This window comes from Silurus meridionalis, chromosome 3 (assembly GCF_014805685.1).
Source record: "Silurus meridionalis isolate SWU-2019-XX chromosome 3, ASM1480568v1, whole genome shotgun sequence".
Lineage (NCBI taxonomy): Eukaryota > Metazoa > Chordata > Actinopteri > Siluriformes > Siluridae > Silurus > Silurus meridionalis.
In genome coordinates, this window is record NC_060886.1 from 15,642,689 (window position 1) to 15,666,470 (window position 23,782).

Sequence of the window (23,782 nt, forward strand, 5' to 3'; positions counted from 1 at the left end):
GGTATTAAAAACTTGAAAAGTACATTAAGAACAGAAAAATGTGCGATTAATTGTGAGTTAACTCATGACAATTATGCAATTAATAGTGATTCAATATTTAAATCAATTGACATTATATATATATATATTACATTAAGAATGTTTAATATTATGCAGAAGAAGAATAGAATAGCCTTTATTTGTCACATATACATTACAGCACAGTGAAATTCTTTCTTCGCATATCCCAGCTTGCTCGGAAGTTGGGGTCAGGGCACATGGTCAGCTATGATACAGCCAATGGAGCACAGAAGGGTTAAGGGCCTTGCTCAAGGGCCCAACCACTGAGCTTCCACTCCCCCACTGTCTGTACGTCTGTACATTGGCATCAAATATAAGTGAACATTGGCTCTTTTCATTTTGAGAATTTGTTTGGGTAGGTCCAAAATATTAAACATTTCCTAATATAATTTTGACCATTACATTTGCAGAATATAAAAAAAAAAGGTCATCGGACAGTATAGTGGATAATATGAAACATGGTAGCTAAGTAGTTAAAACATTGGCTTAGGATCAGAAGGTCATGAGTTCAAATCCCATTCCAAGTGCAAGGCTCTTAACCCAACTGCTTAGGTGTATAAATTGGAAAAGTCCCTGTGGATAAGGGAACCTGCCAAATGTCATAAATATAAACACTGGTAATCACCAACCTGCAGTATGAGCCTTCACAAGTCTATAATTCTCTCATACTGCATTAGAATCATGTTGCTTTTAGGTAAAACTATATTCCATATATGGCAAAGATGGGTCAAATGTATTCCAGTTCAGCTCATTAAAGCAATTTTAGTCAGTGCTAAGACAGCACAGGAAGCTAATGTACCCTCAAAGTAATTTGTCATTAAACAGCTGTATGTTACTATGTGCTGCGATGATGAAAATATACAGTGGTTAGCCTTATGTGTCTCGGAGGAAACACATGCCTAATGTAATATAACAGCAAAGAAGACAAAATGCATGTTAAAAATGGTCTTTAGCTTAGATCTGGTTTAGAGGGAAAAAAAACAAATAATTAGAGTCTTTAGCACAAAGGCTTTATATCATTTCTTACAGTAAATATATAATAAAAAGGAATGAGGTCACATTGAGCATCATTCTCAATACTCTTAATGAACAGCATGAAACAGATTATCATAAGGATGTCAAGTGTCTATTTCTACTGTATCCACGTCCACTTCTTCACCAGTGACCCCTGGCTGGATATCAACCGTTTCCTCTCTGAGCACAGCAATCTTTTCTGTGACTCTCGGCTCCAGGCTACACAGAGGACAACACAACTGATTGAAAATGTTAGCCATTTTGACTTCATAAAGCAAATGAACTGATGGTACAATTATACACTTGAGCATAAGAAGCGGATTTCCTGTATGTATCACCTCTCACCTCTTCTGCTGTTTGCTCGCTTTAGTTTCGGACATCTGTGAGATTCGTAGCTCCCCTGTAAACATATACGGGAAGAAGTTTGTAATTGTGGTCAAAGACACTCAGGACATTATCACTTTCTGTACCTTTTGGAAGTCAGGACAAAAAAAACGGAGTAGTATGTCAGTGCCGGTAGGAAAACTGCTGACTCGGTATTGACTTTGTGACTCGTCGTACCTTCAGATGCAGTCGGTTTGATGGAGGGCGATCTGGAGCGATTAGTAAGTGAGAGCTGTTTATTAGTGTCAGAGCTGATGAAGGACACGGCATCTTCTCCCTCAGCTGTGCCCTGGAGAGACGTTCTGTAATAGATGAGAGGCATCCAGCACTCCTCCCTGTTACTGATGCACTGCTCACCAATGTACTGCTGCAGATAGCTGTATCTGAACAGAGAAACAAACATTTGTTCGAAATGAAAGACCATCTTTCAGCAAACAGTGTATTCAGGTGTATTCCCCGAGTCAAATCTCTTATTAAACACACTGTAGTGCTGCTTACTGTGTGTTCAGATTTACTCACATGGTCTTCTTGTCAGGTTTGAGCAGCTTACTGGAGAACTCGCTGAGGATGGTGAGGTAAGAGAGGTATGGCGGCGGGTGCTTCTCTGACTGCTGAACAAAACCCTGAAAAACAAACTCAATGCCATCCCTGCAAAGAAGCAAAAACACTGTGGTTTAGAGAAAGGGTTCAATTATAAATGATGCCATGAGCATGTTAGTGTCCAAACTGTCTGCTTCATTCTCTTTCAGTACTTCATGTTTGGAAATGAATGTGACCCATGGCCCAAAAGAACAGCATTACAGGTTACCCAGAGCTTTATGCTTTATACCTACTGCAGACTGTTTGCACTACCTGTAGACTGTAATAATTTATATTCCCACTATGAGGATGGGTTCCATCTAAAACCTGGTTCTGTATGTTTTCTAGCTCACCCCATATAAAAGTTTTATTTTATTTCCTTACATCCAGATTACATCCAGATTTCCAGATTTCTGTAAAGTTGCTTTGCGATAATATCTGAAGTAGCATACAAATTAAAACTGATATAAATCGATTTTAATACGTCGTCATTTCCTTTCCATCATGCTGCTGGATCTAAAATGTCATGACCCTCAATTTCAGCAGAAAGCAACGAATTTAATTGTTTGCAATCTATTTAACTTGAGTTCCCTGCAAGCAAGAATGTAACAAAACAAAAGAAAAAGGAATTCACTCTTCAAAATAAGTCATTTAGCTATGAGTTACTTCAAGTGTTCTGGTCATGTAAACAAATTCCAGCTAAAATTCCCATTTTAAAAACTTTAACAGGAAGTGGAGAAAACATCATTCCACTGCAGCAGGACACACGGCTGGTTGTTATACCCAATTAAAGTTACATACAATTATTCAAATACAATTATTCAAGATAAAGCTAAATTAATTTGCAGGATCAGCATGCCAGAGGCTGATCGGCGCTACCTGTGGATCATGGCCAGAGACTCGCGGGATTTGATTTGATCCCAGCCAAAGGTGAGAGAGAAGCGTCTGGCCAGCTCTTTGATACTGCTGTAGGTCTGCACTCCTGAACTGCACATGTTCCCAGTGTCCTGCTCCTGCTTTAACCGCAGGTACAGCTGCACACAGTAAGACGTGTCAGTAGAACTCCCCACTATTTAACGTCACCAAAAATAATGAAATGTAAAGCATGCATCAGCATTATTTAAGTGCTACCAGTTTTTACCAAGAAATACAATGAACATTCAATATCAAATCTAACAGTGAGGGTGGGAAAAACATAGAAAGCAGTGGAACAATGACCAAAACATGTTCATTGTGTCTGTTTTTTATCATCATAATAATGAACAAAATTACTGTACTCTGTATATATTTCAAAGAATGAGTAAATTGGAATAATTTCTCTTCAATAAGACGTGTGAGACAGACATGTTAGAAAAGGCTCTGTGAAGAACTGGCCTTCAGACAGAAGAGCTGGTGTAATCTACGCTACTGATCACTATTTCCCCTATCAGTTTCACTGTCCAAAGATCTACCATGAAGCAATTCAGAGAATGAAGGAGCTGCTAGAACATTCCACACAGGGCATATTGGTGGAGGGGCTTTGTGTCTGTGAGATGCTGACAGCTGCAGAGGCCCTTCAGTGAGCCATGGACACTGAGGAAACTGAGATTACCGGAACAGATGATGGAAAGTGAGTTGCGTGTACCTGCTGAAGGCACAGGACCAGGGTGCGTGCGCTTTCGATCTTGTCTATTTGTCGAGTGCGGTTCAAAGTTTCTTTGATAATATCGCCAAAGTCATTGTAGTACTGTGCAGAAAAAAAAACAGAAGTGTGTTACTGTATCATGGCTCCTAAAGCTCAAATCAGAAGCCTGAATCAATAGTATATTATCCCCAGATAAAAGAATTGAAATGGAGACATACTGTGTTACCAGTATTTCAATGCTGTAAGCATAGAGATGGGAGCTTTATAACAAAAAGCCTTAAAAAATGCTGAGACATAATAATTGCAATTGCTAGTGTTTTGCCGATGGCAAACAATTCTGAATCCTTATAGTAGTCGCACAAAATCACTTTTATTCTCACCTGCCCAATGCCTGCCAAGAAGCCATCGGTAAGATCCTAAACCATCAATCCACTATCCCCGAGCTACATCTCAGGTTTTCGCTGTAATAAATAATACCTGCAGTGCTGGAGAAGATATATGCAGCCCTGCTGTCTAACATGGACTAGGCCCTATAAGCATCTGATGAAGTCTTGCCCTCCTGCCCTCTCGGTCAGGAAGATTATGTGCCCGCGTTATGTGTCTCTGTTACAAAAAGATGCTCTTGACCTGACAAATCCTCTATAGCGTGGGCTCAGTGGCTGCACTGTATCAACACAATATTGATGTGTCTAGCCTAGCCGCTTATGCTTATACCACCCAGACATATACTGTAACCCGCTGTGATTCCATCCCACGCAAGCTGCCTTTTAGCACTACAGCATTTGCCTTTAAAAACATTTTTATGCGGAAGGAAGTGATCATGAACTGGCAAATATTTTGAACAGTTGTTGGGGAGCTTTCCAAAAACAGGAAGTAGAGCAAATAAAGGGTTACAGATGGCTGCCAACTTTCTGTCATTTGCTTGACTTTGAAAGACATCGTTCATTATGGCAGCTGTGCATGTGTGTGTGTGTGTGTGTGTGTGTGTGTGTGTGTGTGTGTTTGGGGTACACGTGTGTAAATCAGAAAGATCAAGAAGAATGTTAATGATAGAGTGCTGGCTCTGCCACTGCCGAGGCGAATGGGCATTCCAAACGTGTCGGCATGTCAAACACCTTACGCTTTTAAGCGCACACACACACACACACACTCGGGGTGCTGTCCATTCATCCCGGTCAACTCATAAATTATAAAGTAGACTTGTGTATTTAATGAGGCAAACTTATCATTTTATAAGTAATACCAATCGTGTGCTCACTGCTATTTGACATTATTTTATAAACTTGCTGTATATCCATCAAACATAGATCCTCAATCATTAAGAACAGCTGCTGGGACAGAATAATGTGAAAACCTATTTTTAATCTTCTCATTGATGTTTGCAAAAGATTTTTTTTCATAATTATAAAACAGATTACTATAATCTTGAGGTTTGATTATATTTAGTTTACATTTTATTTGTAGCTATTCAGTAATCATACTTGATGACTTTAAAACAGACCAGGACCAGGCAGTGAACAGGACGTACCCTCATGTAGTGCTTGAAGATCTCAGCAGCCATACTCATCTCAAGCACACTGTGCACTATCAGTTTACAGTAGGCAGCCAACAGATTCCTCCGCCGGTGCAAGTCCTCCGGCCAGCTCACCCCACCCTTACTCTCGCTGCCTGAAACACACACACACACACACACACACACACGCGCGGTTCAAAAATGTTGTTTCCCTAGGTGAGGTGCCATTAAACACATTTTCTGTCAGAATAATGTGTCAGGACCAACCTGGTGAATCATCGCTCTAGTGAAAAGATACTGTATGGATGAAAATTTAATTGATATATTGCTCTGGATTATTACAATCCAAAAGCCCATATAGTAAGAGGTTACAAATTCAATACATTTCTGAAATATTTATAGAATTAAATCTCAAAACTCTTGTGGTTGTTAATCAAGAATACAAAAAAATATATAAATAAGCTGCCAACCTGCCATTAATTTTACTGTCTTGTCAAAACAATAATTCTACATACATCCAGCCTTAAGCACTGAATAACATTTAGAGAACAATCCATAATATAGACAAACAGCTTATGTAATTTACACAAGATGTCGATGTTTTATAAAGTAATATAACAGATAAATGATAATATGCATTATCAGATTCAGAAAGACGTGGTCTTGATATAGTCAGCAGTGGGTCAGAGTGTGATAATCTGCTACAGAAAATCTAGTCATAGATCATCACACCGATCAAGTCAAGAACAGCTTTTCAGACAACTATATAAATAATTTTAAGGTTTCAAAATTGATAATTACTGTGATACATATGTTAATAAATATTTTAACTGGTTTACATGAATGTACTTTGACTAAATGTATAATGTATTATATGAAATGAGTCTTTACTGATAAGAGTCTCTTACATTCTTTAAACTACTAATTAATGATTTATTTATTCAGGTTATTGGGTGTTTAAATGTATTTTCACAAACAGTACATGTATCCCGATAGAAAATAGCATTAAAAAACTCAAGAATCTTTTGTTTGCTACTTGCGCAGGCATTGAGGTTTTTGTATGTAACATTTTTTCAAGCTTTTACCCCCTCATGATGTTGAGCTGACTGATTTGGCTTGTGATGAATGTGTATAAGACATTTGCAAACCTAAAGTATCTGTATATAACCTGGTGAGAGCGACTTTGAATGTGTGTAAGCACCAGTCCGAACTCGACCAGCTCTATGTGTAATGCAACTTGGAGACAGACTGCCATCTACTGGAAACACAGCAATAACAGCTTCTAGCGTCTATTGTCTGAGTGTAAATCATAAGTGAGTCTCATAAACGTGTTATTTTAAACAAAGAGGACAGAAGGTGGACAGGGATACCTGTGCTGCTGTGGCTGTGTGGTTCAGGGCCAGTAAAGATGTGCTCTAGAATGAAGCTAAGCAGTGCTTTCTGCAGTCTGGGTTCAGGGGTATAGAACAGAGGAGCACCTGCTGATGAATCCCACATCTGCAGCTGGTAACTGTGGGCTACGAGGATATCGCTCAAACACATGAACGCCTATTTGAGGAATAGGAACACGGAAAAATGTTAGACCTAATATGAACTACAGTAACTGCACAGGCACTGAATTCCAACAGGCTTAAGATTAGTTGGTTTTTTTGCACAAATATATACTATTAAGATCCTCAATCGTTGTATTACTCTTTATTTAAGCCTATTATTTTCTTTAGTCTCTTTTACATTAATGATACATTAATAAGAGACAATCGGTTAAATAGGTAGAAGAAGAAAAGCTTATGTAACGGGAATTTTTTTAAATATTATAAATGATGCATCTACATTTCATATGCGCTCCAGCGCACATGAGCCCTTTAATATATCACATCTTAAAGTATAACCCACTGAGTAAAAAGTATGCACATGGGTAAAAGAGGAGAAAGGAATAATGTTATGTAAAGGCTGACTGTACCTGTTCTCTTACCACCTTTTCCGTGTGTGAAAGACAACGGTGGCATTTTTCACAAAACGCTCGCAGTTGACTCCTCTGATAGAGAGCTGACTCCTACACACACAAGCACACAAACAGATATTTGTAATATCTGCCATAGATTCTACTTGCAGTAATGTAGTTGCTGGTCTAACACATTCCCAATTACTGAGAGCTTAATAGCCTCATCCATACTGTCTCCATCTTACCTGCCCCCCTTCTCAATCATGAGTTATGAGGGGGTTTTTTTATTTATTTGTATATATATTTGCTTTTTGTGCTATTAAAGATCTGTTTGCATCATAGACTTATGGTAGAGACAGAGATTTTGAGAAAACAATGAAGCTAAATAATCAAAGCAGATGGAGGAGCCCCTATTGGAATGTGGATAGATAGAGGCTTTGGTAGAAGAAGCGCTGCTGGTCTCTCATGTAAACCATTCTTTCATAATTATAAACATGTGCCCAGCTTCAGGGAGGAACTGCTGTTCGAATCTCATTTTAGCCAAATGACTCATTTTAATCGGACAATATCCCAATTTTCTGCTGAACTCATCTTGTTTTCCCCCAGCACCTCCTCTCACTCAAATTCACCCTCGTTCCCGAGCCAAATGCCACTGACATTAGAATTGCAGATTGGGCCAAAGTCGCTGCCTGGGTCTCAAATTACAGCCCACGCTGGCAGTTATTGATGAGGGGGGTCGGAGAGTGAAAGCACTCGTTGGGGTGCGACTCCCCCAAGTGAAGGATTTTAATGTTGCTCTCTTACCTACAGCATTCTCAATGGCCATCAATATCTCTGTGTGGAAAGGTTAGGGGTCGGGAAATATGATTACCTTGTGCACCGCATAAAAACATGGGCTTAATAACGACGTCACATTAGAGATTAGTAGAGGAGACTTCACACAAGAATGTAGCCATTACGCCCCCTATAATCCATCACCTGAACCTACTCTTTTTCCTAATGCCTCATGATCAATCACAGGCTTCTCCCGATTATTAAAATCCAGTGGACACAACCCAGGGCCTCTGAGAGCATCACGGCTGATATTTCAAATGGAATGTAGCAGAATTAAAGGACATGTTGCTTGTGATGGATCATATGGGAATTGTGTAGACACTGAGTCACACACACCTGAAAGGCTCGGTTCATTTATCACTCCAAACTCTGTCCGAGTGTAAATATTAGCATTCACATCTCTAGATCTGATGCCAATGACAAAGAGGAGAGAGTCACAGCATGGCAAGGTTGAGCTTAAGGAAGAATGTCAGAGCAGCTGATGACTAACCCTGGAGGTCACTCCTTCTCCAAAGTTGTTCAGGTTCCACAGGATGCAGCAGCAGACACAGCGCAGAGCCTCAGTGATCATCTGAAAGCAGCACACAGAAGAAAGTTGAGCTTTCACTGGAGACAGGCTGCTCACAGTAAGAGACAGTTATGATAACTGATCTTACCTCTACTGGCACACCTCCATTCTGTGACTCAACTACAAGGAGCTTAGAGACCAGCTCATATGTTCCCCATTTAGTCAGGTCCTGAGCACTAAGACACAATGATACCAGAAGTATGAGGCAGCTCCGAATGAGAGAGAAATAGTGTAAGGTTTTGTAAGGTTAGACATGTACTGTAGTAGACAATGAATAACCTTAATAAAAAAGTTTTTTTTTTCCAGTCTAATCTCTATCTACTGCATCAGTGTGTCCAATAATGGACATATTTCATTGTACAGCAACAAACCTGTTTACTCAAAACTCACTCATAATAAAGTGCAGGTATTTAGGCGCTTAATTAACATTCATGGTAAATATATTTTTTTGTTAAATCTTTTATGAATTCTTTAGTTCAGTGTGTTTGCGAATTAATCTTCAAATCAGTATTTCTCATTGACTTACTGGTACTCATTACCAGACATGACGAAATATTTTGAGGGACACATTTCTGGTTATATCTTACATATAGCAACCCTGAGCAGGATAAAGGAGTTATTTTAAGGAAATTAGATATTATTTCATGCCGGTCTCACCTATAGAGACCTCTTATTAGAAATTGGTAAAATCCTGTGGTTCTGAATTTGTGACCACAAATCTTTAAAAATTAACAGAATTCAGTAAGTGTGCTTAGGTTTTTAGTTTATTTCAATTTCAGATGAGTTTGGAGTAAATAGATTTTAGGTTATTTTCTCTGAAAAAAAAAAAACTCATCTTACTTGTTGAAAGCAGTTAATTTTTTCAAACTGGACAAAATCTTGTCATTTTTGTCTCCCCCTCCAATAAAAGTTCCAGCCTAAAAAAAAAAAAAAACAAGAGTCATACTGTAGTTAGCCTTGTTACCCCCTTCAGTCTCCCAGTCAAACTAAACACTTTATGGCCTTTATTCATGTAGAAACCAGGCAGGTCTGAGCACACAGAATTATGACTGAATTCTCCAACAGTCACATGCCATCTGATAGGCACTTACAGTTACTGCATCTTCTAAGCATGAGCCCAGTGTGTGTGTCCAGCGTTGGATGAGTTGTCCTATAGCAGAAGCTGCCATGTGCTGCCAGGGTGAATCATTTGCACAGAGGTTATGATACGACCGAACAGCTGCTTCTAGGAGTGCTGCCTCTGTGTGAGAATCCACTGCATCTTCTAATCCAGCGAGCAGTGCCTGCACAGACTACAACCACACAAAACAGTGCCACAAGCTGACCAGCAGGGGGCATGATAGGGGGGGGATTTCATTTAAGGCTTATAATTGTTTTGAAAACAAATTATTAGTCAAGGAATTAGAAATAATTTTAACAATACTGCAGATCTTTGCTGCTTTATTACTTCAGGTTCCATTTATAAGATTGTTATATGGGTTATCAAATAAGGAATAATATTTTAAAAGGCATCCCAATATATATATTTTCAAAAATAGCACAGGGACTGTCATGACTGCATTTCTTTATTTCCTGCTCATTTCTGACCAATGTTTAATTGTTAAGACTATTAACAGGCAACAGGGCAAAGCAGAAAACGGCAAACCGCTAAGAAACGCCAGGTAAACTAATCCTAGTGAAAAGCTGTGACTAGACTGAAGCACACAAAACACACAAGAGTCTCGTAAACAAAGATAAACCAAACTGATAGACTTGGGTAGTCCAACAGTTTTCTTTAGCCTAAGCTGTAGAACGGACAATGGTGGAGGAACGAGGGTTATGTAGCATGAGAACTGATGAGGGCCAGGTGTAGCTGATTAGTAAGTGGGAGGGCTGCTTGGAGTGATAAGTGAAGGTGTGGCTGGTGGATCCCTGACAATAGGACACTCGACTATATTTATTTTATATAAGTTTCCATAAGATTTTTGAAATATTAGTATTAGTGTTTAACTTTGCCATCATTTTAACAAAGTGTTTTTAACAATTTTTTTTGAAAATGCACACTTATCACACATTACATTAAGTGAAACAATGCAATAATGAGACCCACTTGCTGCTAAAAGTAGACCAATAATGTTATAAGTAGAAAAACAACCAACCTCTTTGTGTTCATCGCCACATGTTTCCATTTGAAAGTACTGAGTTATTTTGAGGAAATACGTAAGTTTTTCAGCATCTCCTGAGTACTAGAAATGCATAGGCAGATTATAAGATCAGGACAAAATTTACTATATATAGTAAGAGAGTGCAACAAATGCATGGGTTCCTTTCTCACCTTGGAGAACAGATCAGGGAGCACCTTTAAGAAGTGTTCTGTAAGTTTTGCACAGTCATCTGTCTGCAACCTCTTCTCTTTTGTACTGATAAACTAAAACACAACAAATGCATGTTCATAATCAGTCTGCTTAACACACTACATACATACTTATACATATAAAGCATATAATATGAACATCAGACGCAGACAACCACAAGTAAGAAACCGTTTTGCAGAAAAATTAGATAAAATCAAAAGTATTCCTTTAATTGGAGCATTTGTTATAATCCCTACTGTTTCACTTAGTATTTAAAAAATAACTATCAAATGCTCATGGCAACAACAAACTGTAAAATGAATCTCAGTTGGGTTCCACTAGAGTTCTCACAGCAATATGAGTGAAGTGAGCTAAGTGAAGATGAAAGAAAGCAGAAGCTAACTTTCTTCCCCAGGCTTCTCCCTGCTAGTGGAGGTCCCTCAGCAGCCTGCCTTACTGACGCCAAAAGAATCTCAATCACCAGAGTCTCTTCGGTGCTGCTTAAAGCTGTGTAACAAACAGATGTATACAATCACACAAGGGTAAATCAAAAAGAGAACATAGTGTTACTACACTATATGGATAAAAGTATTGGGATACCTGATTATCTCCCCAAATTGTCATCAAAAAGATGTACACAATTATTTAGATTGTCTTTGGATGTGGTAGCATTACATTTTCCCTTCAGTTGAACTAGCAGAGTCAAACTTGTTTCAGAATGATAATGGCTGCTGTGAGCATTGACTGCACCCCAGGTCTTCTAATCCTACATTAGTACTGGATTTTTCTAATGGCTGAATGAGCACAAGTCTGTCTGTCTGTCTGTCTGTCTGTCTGTCTGTCTATCTTAGTCAGATGTCCACAAACTTTTGTCCATATAGTGTATTTTAAAAGTAAGCACTAGCCTTGGTCCGTTAAGGGGGGATGAACTGTGAGCAGAGAGGTAAAAAAGGCCCAGTCCTTTAACAGTGGTCCACCACTCTCCCACAGACTGTCCACTAGATACAGCACATGCTGATGCAGCTGAAAACAAAAGCAGGCAGAAAAATGTTAAACATTGAAAACACAATAGATTTAATTCTAACATCTTAAAAAAGCTTTCCAGCCTAGTGTAGTCATCCATATCAAACGATAGCTACCAGTTTAAAAAAAAGTCAAGGAAGGTTAGGGCTAACCCAAGATTCTGGCAAACACATCTGATGTCACATCATTGTTAAGGTGCTGCTCAAATAGCATCATATGTCAGGTGTATTTGGCAGAGACACTGATTCTGTTCTGTGTGCAAGATGTCGTCCATGATTGGCAAGTGTTTTTTTATTATCTAAACTAAGAGAGGAGGGAGTTCAATGTCATCCTTTCCAACTGTAGAACAGAGCTATTTAAGCTCATCCACAGAAGGCGGGGCTTGGGTAAGATTTAGACTAGTAACAATACACAAAAGTATCATAAAGAAATTATGATCAGAACTACCTGGTTCTCAGTGTAGAACTGAATAAGAGCTCGGACTCTGGCCAGAGTTAGCTCTCTGTGTCTGTCTTCCTCAGATAATCCTGTCCTCCTCACTGGCATTGTAGGCTGACTAAGTAACCTGAGGAAACATTAAAATGCTCTAAAACCTGTAATCACCTACAGATCTGAATAATACTGAACTATTATAGAAACAGCGAAATGAATACCAGTACTTAATTAATGTTATTAATATACTTTACCTAACTAAGTAACTAATAGTTATTCTGACCAGATTAATCACCATTAGTCACCAGGTATATAAGTACAGGCATTCTGTCTATAATTGACTCTTCCTGGCTAAAAACATTTTCAGTTGCACTCACTTGGTGAAGAGAAATTCCCCTGCCATGGCTGCAAGTGGTCGATGAATAGAGTATACAAATTGAAACATGTGCTTGTAGTCAGCCTGAGTCAGCACATCATCACAGAACCTGTCACGGTAAAAAAGGTTTGTATGGTCAGCCTTTCTTTATAATATCCAATATGTGTTTGAACCAATAAAAAATTAGTATATGATTGAAAAAAGAAAAGCTCACTGGGAAATTGTCATCAGCAGCCTCATTGCCTGCAGTGCAACCTCATGGTCCTTATCCAAAATCATGGAGATCATTCTCTCCTGTGAAAAAGCACAACAATAATTTACCCTCACAAACATTCTTCTCTAAGCACTATCAATAATGTATCCTTTCTGAAAACAACCTCATGTGATGTAATGAATATATGCAGTATATCAGTAAATCTAATCCATCTATCTTAATCTTGCTCTTTAATGTAGTCACATACGCAATAGGAAATCATAGATAAGTTTGTGCAAGATACTTTAATTAGCTAAGATGTCTACCAATGAATGTTCTCCTGCTATAGATCTCTCATAATCGCATGGAATAGAAAAACAACGGAACCTTAAATCGACTGGTGAAAAGGTCCATTTTGGAGATAAGATTAACGTCCTGATAAAGTCCTTGCAGACCCAAAACACACTTCAAGCGCACGTCAGGTTGCTGTGAAAATGACACAAGGTTCAAACCTTTCCGTTCCCAACAAGAGTGTGTACAGAGGCATATAATCAATTACAAGTTTTAAAAAATGTAGCAGTTAAGGATATGCTAAATCAGTCCAAAAGCTCTTTAATTGCAGCCAGTTCACTGTGGAAAGCATTCTGCATTCTATACATAGAAGAAGCTCAATGATAACAGAAACTCACCTTGTCATGCATCAACCATCCTACATATTTCAGACAGGTATCATTAAGAAACACGGCACTGTAAAGCTTCATCCACACAGCCAGTTCTTCTATACAGATCGCCCTGATCTCGGATATTACATCTCTGGCAAAATAGAACAGGCAAAACCCTTTTTACTAAACATCAGGTGGTATGCAAGGAAAAAGAAGATCTGGAGGCAATCATAAGTTATTAGACTACCTGTATCTTTTAAGAAAAACTCCTTTAAAAATAGCATCCATCATGTCTTCTATTTCCAGCTTTCTATCCTTCAACTGAAACAGAACAAAGGTTAAAGTTTCAGAAACTTTCACTTCAAGTTTTACTTCAGTGTTTTTTAAATATTGTATATTATGACCCCCACCTCCCCCACCTCCCCAAAAAAACTAACTAATGATGAAATGACAAAAGCACAGACAACAGTGCAGTCAGAGAGTCATGGCCTCACCTCAGTAATCTTCTTCTGTATCTTGTCCACCCGTGGTGAGGCTCGCTTGCTGGACATCTTAGCCAGCTCAACCTCAAGGAGTTTCTGGTTGTTCTCCACGCTAACACTGAGATTGAGCGCCACATTCACTAAAGCGCTGAGCAACTTTACTGCTACAGGATCACATGAGAATGGAGAGAGAGAATCAGAGAGTGCATCCCACTCCAGCCTGCTTTCTCTCTGAAGATAAGTGATAATGTCACAGAGACTCAAACAGGCTCAGACAGTAAAAATCAGTAGATTAGTTTAGAGAGTTACCTGCCAGTGTGCATGTGTGTCTAAAGGCACGCATATGTGATGCTGAGAGCTCAGTCAGAAGAGAGATGAGTGTGTTCAGGAGGTAGTTGTCAAAGATCACGTTATATTGACACTGCGATATCAGCACTGAGACAAACTCACAAAAGTGAGAGCGGAACTTTTTCCAGTACAGCCCAGACATGACAAGAGGATACTCTCCATTGTCCTGAAAAAGACAAAGAAAAGTTTTTTTTTTTTAAGGTTTAAGAGCTTTAGAATAATTATTTTGCTTGTAACATAGTGCTAAACATAAGTGAAAAAGTCTCATAGACTCTGAAGTAAAGTTTATACTCACAATGTCAATGGGCCAAGTGACAGTCAGTATCCATGGAAATGCCAGAAACCTTTTATACTGCAAACCTGAGCCCTGTAATTTGTAAAAAAAAAAATTATATAAAGAAAGAAAGAAAATAATTTGTAACACTGTGGCATATATGTATACAACTCGAGAGAAGAAGGAAAACAGATCGCACCTCGTCCAGGTCCTCCACCATTTTGCTCATGACATCAGAATCTTCCTTGCTCTGGAACATCTCAGCAGTTACTACCCCTAAAAAATACACATACGAAACAGCACAGGTAGCACAATATTACTGTTAGATTAATTGAGAGATTGTCCTATCTATTTTACCAGAGGACATATCTTTCATATCAGAGCACTACTCACTTAAAAAGGATCAATATCATCAGTAGAATTATATATTTAGCAGAACATACATAAATTTGCATAGTTTACTAGAAAAAGCAGGTGTCTTCCTCCTAAAAAAGATGATTCTGTTGGTGTAACTGTCTGGTCTCTAACCATACTGAATCATTTAAATAATTATTTATACGTTATCCTTTTAGAGTAAGTCTTTAAACTTAATAAGAGTTAACACTCATGACCACCAGGCATTGTGGAGGACAGTTAAGAAAGCAATGATTGAAGACCATGGACATTTCAGGAATGCTCATACAGTGGTGTGAAAAAGTGTTTGCCTCTTCCAAAATCTTTCACACTTTAATGTTTCAGATCATCAAACTAATTTAAATATTAGTCAAAGATAACACAAGTAAACACAACATGCAGTTTTTAAATGAAGGTTTTCATTATTAAGGGAAAACAAAATCCAAAACTGTGTGAAGAAGTGTTTGCCCCCCATGTTAAAACTGTGGTTTATCACAGTTCAATCAAGAAATCTCTTAAATAGGACCTGCCTGACAAAGTGATCTTCAAAAGCTAGACATCATGCTGAGATCAAAAGAAATTCTTAAACAAATGAGAAAGAAAGTAATGGCAGAGTTCCAAGACAAAACCGCTGCTGAGCAAAAAAGCATACAGGTTCATCTCAGTTTTGCCAGAAAACATCTTGATGATCCCCAAGACTTTTGGGAAAAATACTCTGTGGACTGACGAGAAAAATGTTGAACTTTTTGGAAGGTGTGTGTCCCATTACGTCTGGCGAGAAAAAAACATCACTTTTCAGAAAAAGAACATCATACCAAGAGTAAAATATGGTGGTGGTAATGTGATGTTCTGGGGCTGTTTTGCTGCATCAGGACCTGGAAGACTTGCTGTGATAAATAGAACCATAGATTCTGCTGTTTACCAAAAAATCCTGAAGGAGAATATCCGGCCATCTGTTCTTGACCTCAAGCTGAAGCGAACTTGGCTTCTGCAGCAGTACAATGATCCAAAACACACCAGCAAGTCCACCTCTGATTGGCTGAGGAAAAAAGACTTTGGAGTGGCCTAGTCAAAGTCCTGACCTGAATCCTATTGAGATGCTGTGGCATGACCTTAAAAAGCCGGTTTATGCTCGAAAACCCTTCAATGTGACTGAATTACAACAAATCTGCGTAGGTCAGTGGTTAAAAATTCCTCCACGGCGCTGTAACAGACTAAGTTATCGCAAAAGCTTGATTGCAGTTGTTGGTGCTAACGGTGGCCCAACCAGTTATTAAGTTAAGGGGCAAACACTTTTTTTTCACACAGGGCCATGTAGTTTTGGATTAGTTTTCCCCTTAATTATAAAAACCTTAATTTAAAAACTGCATGTTGTGTTCACTTGTGTTATCTTTTACAAATATTTAAATTAGTTGATGATCTAGTTTAGATGATCTGAAACATTAAAGTGTGAAAAACATGCAAAAAAAATAAGGAAGTGTACGCCACTGTATATACTCACTGAATGTCTTACCTTTGCATCCTGAACACTGAATGAAAAAGCTGATGAGGTCAAGAAGTGCTGGTTCTCTGTCCATAACATAAGCCTCAATCCAGTCGTCAACCACAGCCTTTGCATGAGATCCAGAAGTACTACAATCAAAACATGCCTCCAAACAACCTCGACCAAAAATCACACCATCTACTACAAAAAAGCAGTCAATCTAGTACTTGAACAGGTATAATTAGGCATTAATCATCAGCTTGTACCTGCATGGCACTCCTGCCCATACTGACCACCTCAAACAAGGTGAAGGCTTCCATGTCTCCATCTTTGAGCTGCACATTCTCCACTCTGCCAAAGGGACCATGGTTGGTCTTTGAAAGCTTCCGCTTAGCATTCTCCGAGCCATCCCGGGCTTTCCTTTTCCCTCTCTATACAAAAATGTCCACATTACAAATGCTACACATTCACACAAATTTATTGCAGGAGCTTTAAAATATTAATCAGTGTACTGCAAAATCCTATTTATTTTATTCCAAGTTTATTTAAGGTTTATCATAAGTAATGATATAATGTTATTTCTATCATGAGCAGGACAAAGGCAGAGTCTTACCACATTCTTCTTTCTGTTTTCATTTCTCACACCAGAGGCATGATTCACAGATGTGCAGGAAGGGACATCAACACTGGTGTTCTCTCTTTAAAAATATATTCATTATTTGGTTAATTACTCACATAATACACCATACCTACTAGTTTTAATGCAATACATTTATCGTGTACGGTTGAGTGATGTGTTTGTATGCGGTTACTGTGTGAACAGAAGTTTGCATGTAACTTATTCCTGTTACATTTGCCATAACATGCCAGATGTGAAATACAGAAAACATGTATAAAAATTATTCTGTTGATATCAGTTTATGTTTTCTGAGATTTATGTCTTTAGACTTCCAATTGCCATATTTATATAGTTTCAGTTCTTGGAATTACAAATTGTAAACCATCATTTTTAAATATAATTATATCAAAAAGATCAATGTACATTGTACTTTTTTTTTACAATAATCCATTAGGGATGCAAACTTTTGCTCTCAGCTATAAAAAAAAAATCCCAGTACAGCAAAAAGTCTTACTTTTGCACTCTTCTTGAGAGTAATGTTGGTTCTGCTATCATCTCTTCTCAGATCATTTTGTGGTATTGCCTTCCTGTTTTCACATCTTTTGATCTACTGTAGAACAATACAAGGGCTACAATGTGTTTATCAAAAACATTGCTTCCATTTCACCCTTGAGTGTGATATAAAGGGTTAGATTTTTTTTTATATAACTGCACTATTATGTTATTACATGTGTAAATATCCTACAAAGCTAACAAAAACTTGTTTTTTTTATTTCTGGACACTATTACACAACATTCTGGGAAACTTTGAAACACAGCTGGTGACAGCCATCAGATGCTTTTCAGAACTGATTCCGGTAACCAGATACTAAAGTTCTAAGAACATCATCATAACATTATCTGACAGAAAGTTTTCAAAGTTTGACAGAGGATGATTTTAAGTTTTCTGTAACTCATTCACTTTAGACAGATAACTGAAATGACAAATTAAAACAGAAATATTTTGGCAATCAAAAGAAAAGGGAGTTCAAAATATATTCTGCATTACATATGGTTTGTCTATTCTGCAAAGCCAACAATGAAAAAACGTCAAATATAGTAGTATATATGTGAAATGCTCTGCCATTATAAACCAAAACAGAACGTTCCCAAAGCAAACAGCTGAGTTATGATAAGTAAATAATATATAAGAATATCTGCACACTTATGACTTCGTGAAACTGTTGTTGCCCCTGTTATTGATAAACACAACGCGCGTAAACAAAAGACCGGCTATTAGTAAAGAACACATCTGATTGGTCAGATACGCGTCAGTAAAAAGAAAGTAAGCAGCTGATTGGTCAGTGTAAATGTCCCTCAGCGTGAGCCTCTTCCTTATGTTTCCCTTTTCAATACAAAACCTGAGAGAATAAAGCAGCTCTCTCTCCTCTTTTCACTTCGCACACAGGAATCCCAAGAGTTTACTGCGTTCATCGTTTCTCGAATGCCTTTATTTTGTGAATTTCATACAATAAATATTACACTTATAGACCCTGCCATATACTGCTGCTATATTCAGCTGGCAAATTGGTAAATCTTTGTATATGTACAACACTTCATGCTTTAAAAAGCGTTTATATTGCTTGCATATACACACATAGAGATGTTCTTACCAGTGCTGGGTGATAGTGGTGTGAGAGAATCCCTGCTAAAGATAAGGAGGTGGAACACGGCTGTAGAGCGCCACCTGGTGGTCTTTTTCGTGAACAAAGCCAGCGCGCTGTGCGGAAGTACGTCATACACAGTAGTGATTGGATGATCGGATCATTTTATTGACTCGGTTCTTTGAATCTCGTTCATTAAAATGAATTCAGTTCATTTCGTTCTTTCAATTACCTTCATAGCGTATATGGGAGTCACGTGATAAACGGATATACGACTCCGACCAGAGGATTAATGAGATGAAATACTCAATTCTGCTTCCTGTGTAATGCACACTGCATAGAGTTTATGGGAATCACGTGATAAAAGAATGAACGACTCGGACTGGAGAGTTCGACTTACTGCTCATGAACGAATCTTTTATTTGAGGCATTATTAAAGAAATGTTGTAAAATTACGTATCGTTCATGAACGACCAGTCACTAAAACACAGTTCGACCTCCCAAAATAATGATCTTCTATTATTATTATTATTATTATTATGTTATATATATATATATATATATATATATATATATATATATATATATATATATATATATATACATACAAGTGAATGTAAATAAAGAAAAAGGCAAAAGTACAGGTTGTGAAATATTTTGTTTCTATCGTACTGACTTTTGTTAGCACCATAAAAAATTACTACTGTAAAAAAAAAAAAAGAAGAAGAAGAAGTCGACATTGACATACAATTTATTGCAAATGCACTAAGTATATTAGAACAGGTGGAAGAATTTGTATTTATTGGTACAATTGAAACAAATCTAATAACCGAAGTCGGAATTTTGCCATGAACCTCTCAGCATCCAGACCTGATTGGCAGAAGGAAATATGCAACAGTCATCAAGGTCGGCTGCACTTTTAAGCACCAAGTTTACAGTGTAGTATTCTCCAAGTATTATTAACAGACTGCCTACATGTTAATATAAAAAGGGGGCCACACACTTATTTCTCTTAACGCACATTCCTGTGGTGTCTGTGCAATGCCTGTAAGATGTATACAATGTAAGTATGTGGTATACATGACATTCCTGTCTGAGTTAAAACATCTCCATTTTTCCATGTCTTGTTACCAAATAAGAAATACTTTTAGTTCAGGTTTTGCCCAGAGTGTCTGTTTCCTGTATTAAACCGAAGAACGCGTGTCACATTGTGTGCTGTGTGTCTTTTCCCTGTTATTAGCCAGATCGTAGCATCCATTGGCATCGTAGATCGGATCAGGGATCTCTCCTAATCATCTCCAAGAATACATTTTTCTTATGCTATCATCAAATCTAACACTACATTTATGCCTCCCTGTCCACTGCATCACATGAATGTTTTCTTCTCAGGACAGCTCAGAGACAAAAGCCATGACTGGATTCAGTTCATCAGTGAGCTCTTCTGGAAGTGAAGTGATTGCTGATATTATGCTCTGTGTCACTTGTGATACCCTGTAAAATACAAAATGCAGTTGGTGAAATGGGATTCCAGCTTGTGCAGGTAGTATAATTTTAAGGATTTGTGTGTATTCATTTTTCACAAGCACTGTATCCTGGTTAGGATCACAGTGGATGCAGAGCTTTTGCTGGGAGCAATGGGCATAAGGTGGGTGGATTCATCAGTTCATTAAAGGACACCTTGATTACAGACATTCACACACATACAGTCACACCTAGAGGCAGTTTAGCATTGCCAATTTATTGACTGGAATTTTCCTGGGAGGTGAAGGGAAACCAAAGAACCAGTTTGAATCTCACATGAAAGAACATGCACAGAACATGAACAGACAACAAACTAAGCGCAGGATCAAACTACAAACTCCAGAGCTGTGAGGTAATCCCCTTCATGTTGCTATGTAATGTTGCTTTGAATGAAAAAGACACATAAATCTGACATAGAATAATAATAAATATGAACATTTACCAGCTGATGTACTGGGCTGGTAACTGGGGTTCTTGCTCAGATCCTTCCTCTGCTACTAAAGACATTTTTAGTGACTTAAAATTGGCTTCAATGTCTTTCTTAATAGCTGACAGTGGCACCACATCTTTAAAGGAGTTAAGCCCTTGCTGAAACACAAGCCAAATACGCAAATAAGGAATGATAGACCATGTGGCAAATCAGCTGAATGCATTTATCTGATCTTATTGGTCAACATTAACTACAAGAATTAATTCAACGAGTAGACAATGACTAAAATCAAGCTAATGTTGTGATAAAACTTGATTGATATGGCAAAAATGTAACTCACATGTACAACAGCAAGCTGATGGGGGATGTATTTATGTCTTCTGATGTGTTTCACATCATTATCTAACTGCTGACTGAACCCCAGCAGTTGGTTCAGTCTCCCAAGGTGAGAGAAATAGCCTGTAAAAAAACATCCTTATGATAATCATGACTATTCAAATTATATATCAAATAATTGAATATAATTGCTTTTTTTTCATTTGTCTGTCTTGTGAAGCAGCGAATCACCATCCATTGCTGGTTCCTCCAACATATCTACAGGACTACCATGGATAACATAGACTTCTACTCGAGGGAAGATCATAGACAATCCAGCAATGTCTAGATAGTCCTAGTTAAAAAGCACAAAATCATTATCCTAAAGAAGAATAAAGGAAGACAGTGTTTACATGATGTGGAGAGTTACCTCCAGCAACGGCGCAGGTTTTGGAGAGTTTTCAAGGCACTGCTTCATCTGGTTTATAATCTCAGCACCTGTGTGCACACCACATAAAGAACACATTTCTAGGTCTGCTGCAAATCTGGCTTCCCCTTTTAAACTAAATATCTGACGCTTACCTTGGTTTTGGAAAGCTTCCGATTCCTCTGGATTTAAATCTAGTTTGGTCTGCCCCTAAAACCAGTATGGTTTTGTCATTATTTTGAGATATCTTTATTTAGAAATCTTCAGAATCAGATGGTTTACCTGGTGGACCTGAGCTCTGATAAGGAGGTCCAGCTGGCTGCAGAGACACAGCATGTCTAGTGCTACCTGCTCTGGGCTCAGGTGGATGGACATTAGTGGCTCCTTTAGATAAACCTCCACTGGACACACACACACACACACACACACACACACACACACAAGGGTATGGGGAAGAGGGAAGCAACAAGGATACAAACACTTCAACATCTTTAAGTGGCTCCTTTAAATAAACCTCCACTGGACACACACACACACACACACACACACACACCTTTGAATCTGCTGTCATAAGCGCACGGTTGACACAGAGGCTCTGATAAACTGACAGCTGTCATCCTCGTAGCTCCGCCAGAGTTTATTAGGGATTTAAATCTCTTTTATAATCCCAGCATCCCGCAAACACAACCGTCCTCCATGATCCCCATCCCTTACACACATCCTCTACACACCATTAGATTTATCGCGCGGAAAAGATATTTTCTATCTTGCTTCTATATAAAGAACAGCGATGACCTAGTCACTGCATTTAGCAGCGCCATAGGGTTGCCAGGTCCGAGCGGAACTGGGCGCATTTGTCATTTTTGAACTCGAGAATTCATTGCGCTATTCACATTCTTTTTAATAAATAAATATGTGTGTGTGTGTGTGTGTGAAAAGAAAAGAAAAAAAAAAAAAAAACGGGCGCTTTTTTGTAGTTTTGTTAAAAAAAGACCCTTAAGAAAACTGCTCTAAATCTATTTTCGTTTTACTCCCCTTGGGGGGATTTGATATTCTGTTTTAATGGCAACCCTACAGACAATCTAATGGAAGAGTTAAATAGCAGTAAAGTAATGGAGAGTGTGTTAGAGAAGTGAAGAAAAGAGTGCAGGCAGGGTGGAGTGGGTGGAGAAGAGTGGCAGAAGTGATTTGTGATAGAAGGATATCTGCAAGTGTGAAAGGGAAAGTTTATAGGTCTGTGGTTAGCCCTGCAATGTTGTATGGATTAGAGCATTGAGTAAAAGGCAGGAGGCAGAGCTGGAGGTAGCAGAGCTGAAGATGTTGAGGTTTTCGTTGAGAGTGACGATGATGGACAGGATTAGAAATGAGTTTATTAGTGTGTCAGCGCATGTAGGACGTTTTGGAGAGAAGGTGAGGGAGGTGAGATTGAGATGGTTTGGACATGTGCAGTGGAGGGACATGGGGTATATCAGTAAGAGAATGCTGAGGATGGAGTCACCAGGAAGGAGGAAAAGAGAAGACATGCAGGTAGTTGGTTTGAAAGAGGCAGATGTAGAGGACCCATTAAAAAAAAAAAAAAAAATATATATATATATATATATATATATATATATATATATATATATATATATATATATATATATATATATATATATATATACACCTGCAAACCCGTTGGTTAAAACACTGGTGCTCTGTAGTCTGTGAAGTCTGTTTAAATAAAATGTTTTACGATTACAAACATGAATATTAAGGTTATTTGATGACAAATATAATTATTACAGTTTATAAACAGCAAAGTTTGCCAATTTAATACAATGTCATAATAAAGGTCTGGTTGCCTTTACATTTGTGGGAAAGAATGGTGAATGGAAGCTTTTAAAATGGAATTAATCACCAAGTCAAGCTATTATATACCATATTTATAGTTTTGGGAGTTACATCACAATCTAAAATATCCTGTTCAGCCTCCAAAATGGTAAGAAATGATAAAGAACACTTTCAAATATTTATTAAACAGTAATAAAGACATAGGTATAGGCTACCATCAAGATTCAAATGCAGTCATCAAAAATAGGGCTTCTTCTGAAAGTTTGTTACAGTCTATACAGTGTTCGGGGTGACCGCTATAATCTGAATGATCAATGATTTGCCAAAAAAAAAAAAAAAAAGACATTAAATAGTGTCATCAAAAAGAATACAGCCCTGGTATAAACACAGTATTGAGAGCTTGCATTATTTATTAAAAAAAAAAAAAAAAATTAAAAAAGTTTTTTTTTTCCAACCCCAAAACATTTTTCTGAAATCCAG

General features: G+C 38.0%; 2 protein-coding genes across 3 annotated transcripts; both read right to left on the minus strand.

The window, feature by feature from the left end:
- Positions 1 to 151: 151 nt before the first annotated feature.
- On the minus strand, positions 152 to 18,878 carry si:ch211-269e2.1 (cohesin subunit SA-2). Of its 2 annotated transcripts, none has more exons than XM_046844678.1 (32): positions 18,789 to 18,878; positions 17,651 to 17,746; positions 17,131 to 17,215; positions 16,784 to 16,948; positions 16,548 to 16,644; positions 14,841 to 14,917; positions 14,663 to 14,734; positions 14,329 to 14,533; positions 14,032 to 14,183; positions 13,785 to 13,858; positions 13,565 to 13,688; positions 13,263 to 13,361; positions 12,897 to 12,976; positions 12,684 to 12,791; positions 12,322 to 12,439; positions 11,757 to 11,874; positions 11,255 to 11,358; positions 10,833 to 10,925; positions 10,657 to 10,743; positions 9,610 to 9,810; positions 9,359 to 9,435; positions 8,607 to 8,694; positions 8,441 to 8,521; positions 7,135 to 7,227; positions 6,545 to 6,722; positions 5,190 to 5,329; positions 3,662 to 3,763; positions 2,917 to 3,071; positions 1,978 to 2,106; positions 1,636 to 1,841; positions 1,420 to 1,474; positions 152 to 1,293 (listed from the first exon to the last, which is right to left on the minus strand). In XM_046844678.1, exons 2-32 carry the CDS (start codon positions 17,689 to 17,691, stop codon positions 1,179 to 1,181), a joined length of 3,519 nt encoding a protein of 1,172 aa, XP_046700634.1. In that variant the 5' UTR covers positions 17,692 to 17,746; positions 18,789 to 18,878; the 3' UTR covers positions 152 to 1,178. The 2 variants fall into 2 exon arrangements, with proteins under 2 accessions (XP_046700634.1, XP_046700631.1); XM_046844675.1 differs by having other exon boundaries at positions 152 to 1,313.
- A 622-nt stretch (positions 18,879 to 19,500) lies between these two features.
- si:ch211-218d20.15 lies at positions 19,501 to 22,294 on the minus strand. Its single transcript, XM_046845474.1, has 8 exons — positions 22,026 to 22,294; positions 21,755 to 21,873; positions 21,628 to 21,682; positions 21,476 to 21,543; positions 21,298 to 21,400; positions 21,071 to 21,189; positions 20,743 to 20,888; positions 19,501 to 20,270 (listed from the first exon to the last, which is right to left on the minus strand). The coding sequence occupies exons 1-8, from the start codon at positions 22,087 to 22,089 to the stop codon at positions 20,165 to 20,167; spliced, it is 780 nt and encodes a 259-aa protein (XP_046701430.1). The 5' UTR covers positions 22,090 to 22,294; the 3' UTR covers positions 19,501 to 20,164.
- Between the last annotated feature and the right edge of the window lie 1,488 nt (positions 22,295 to 23,782).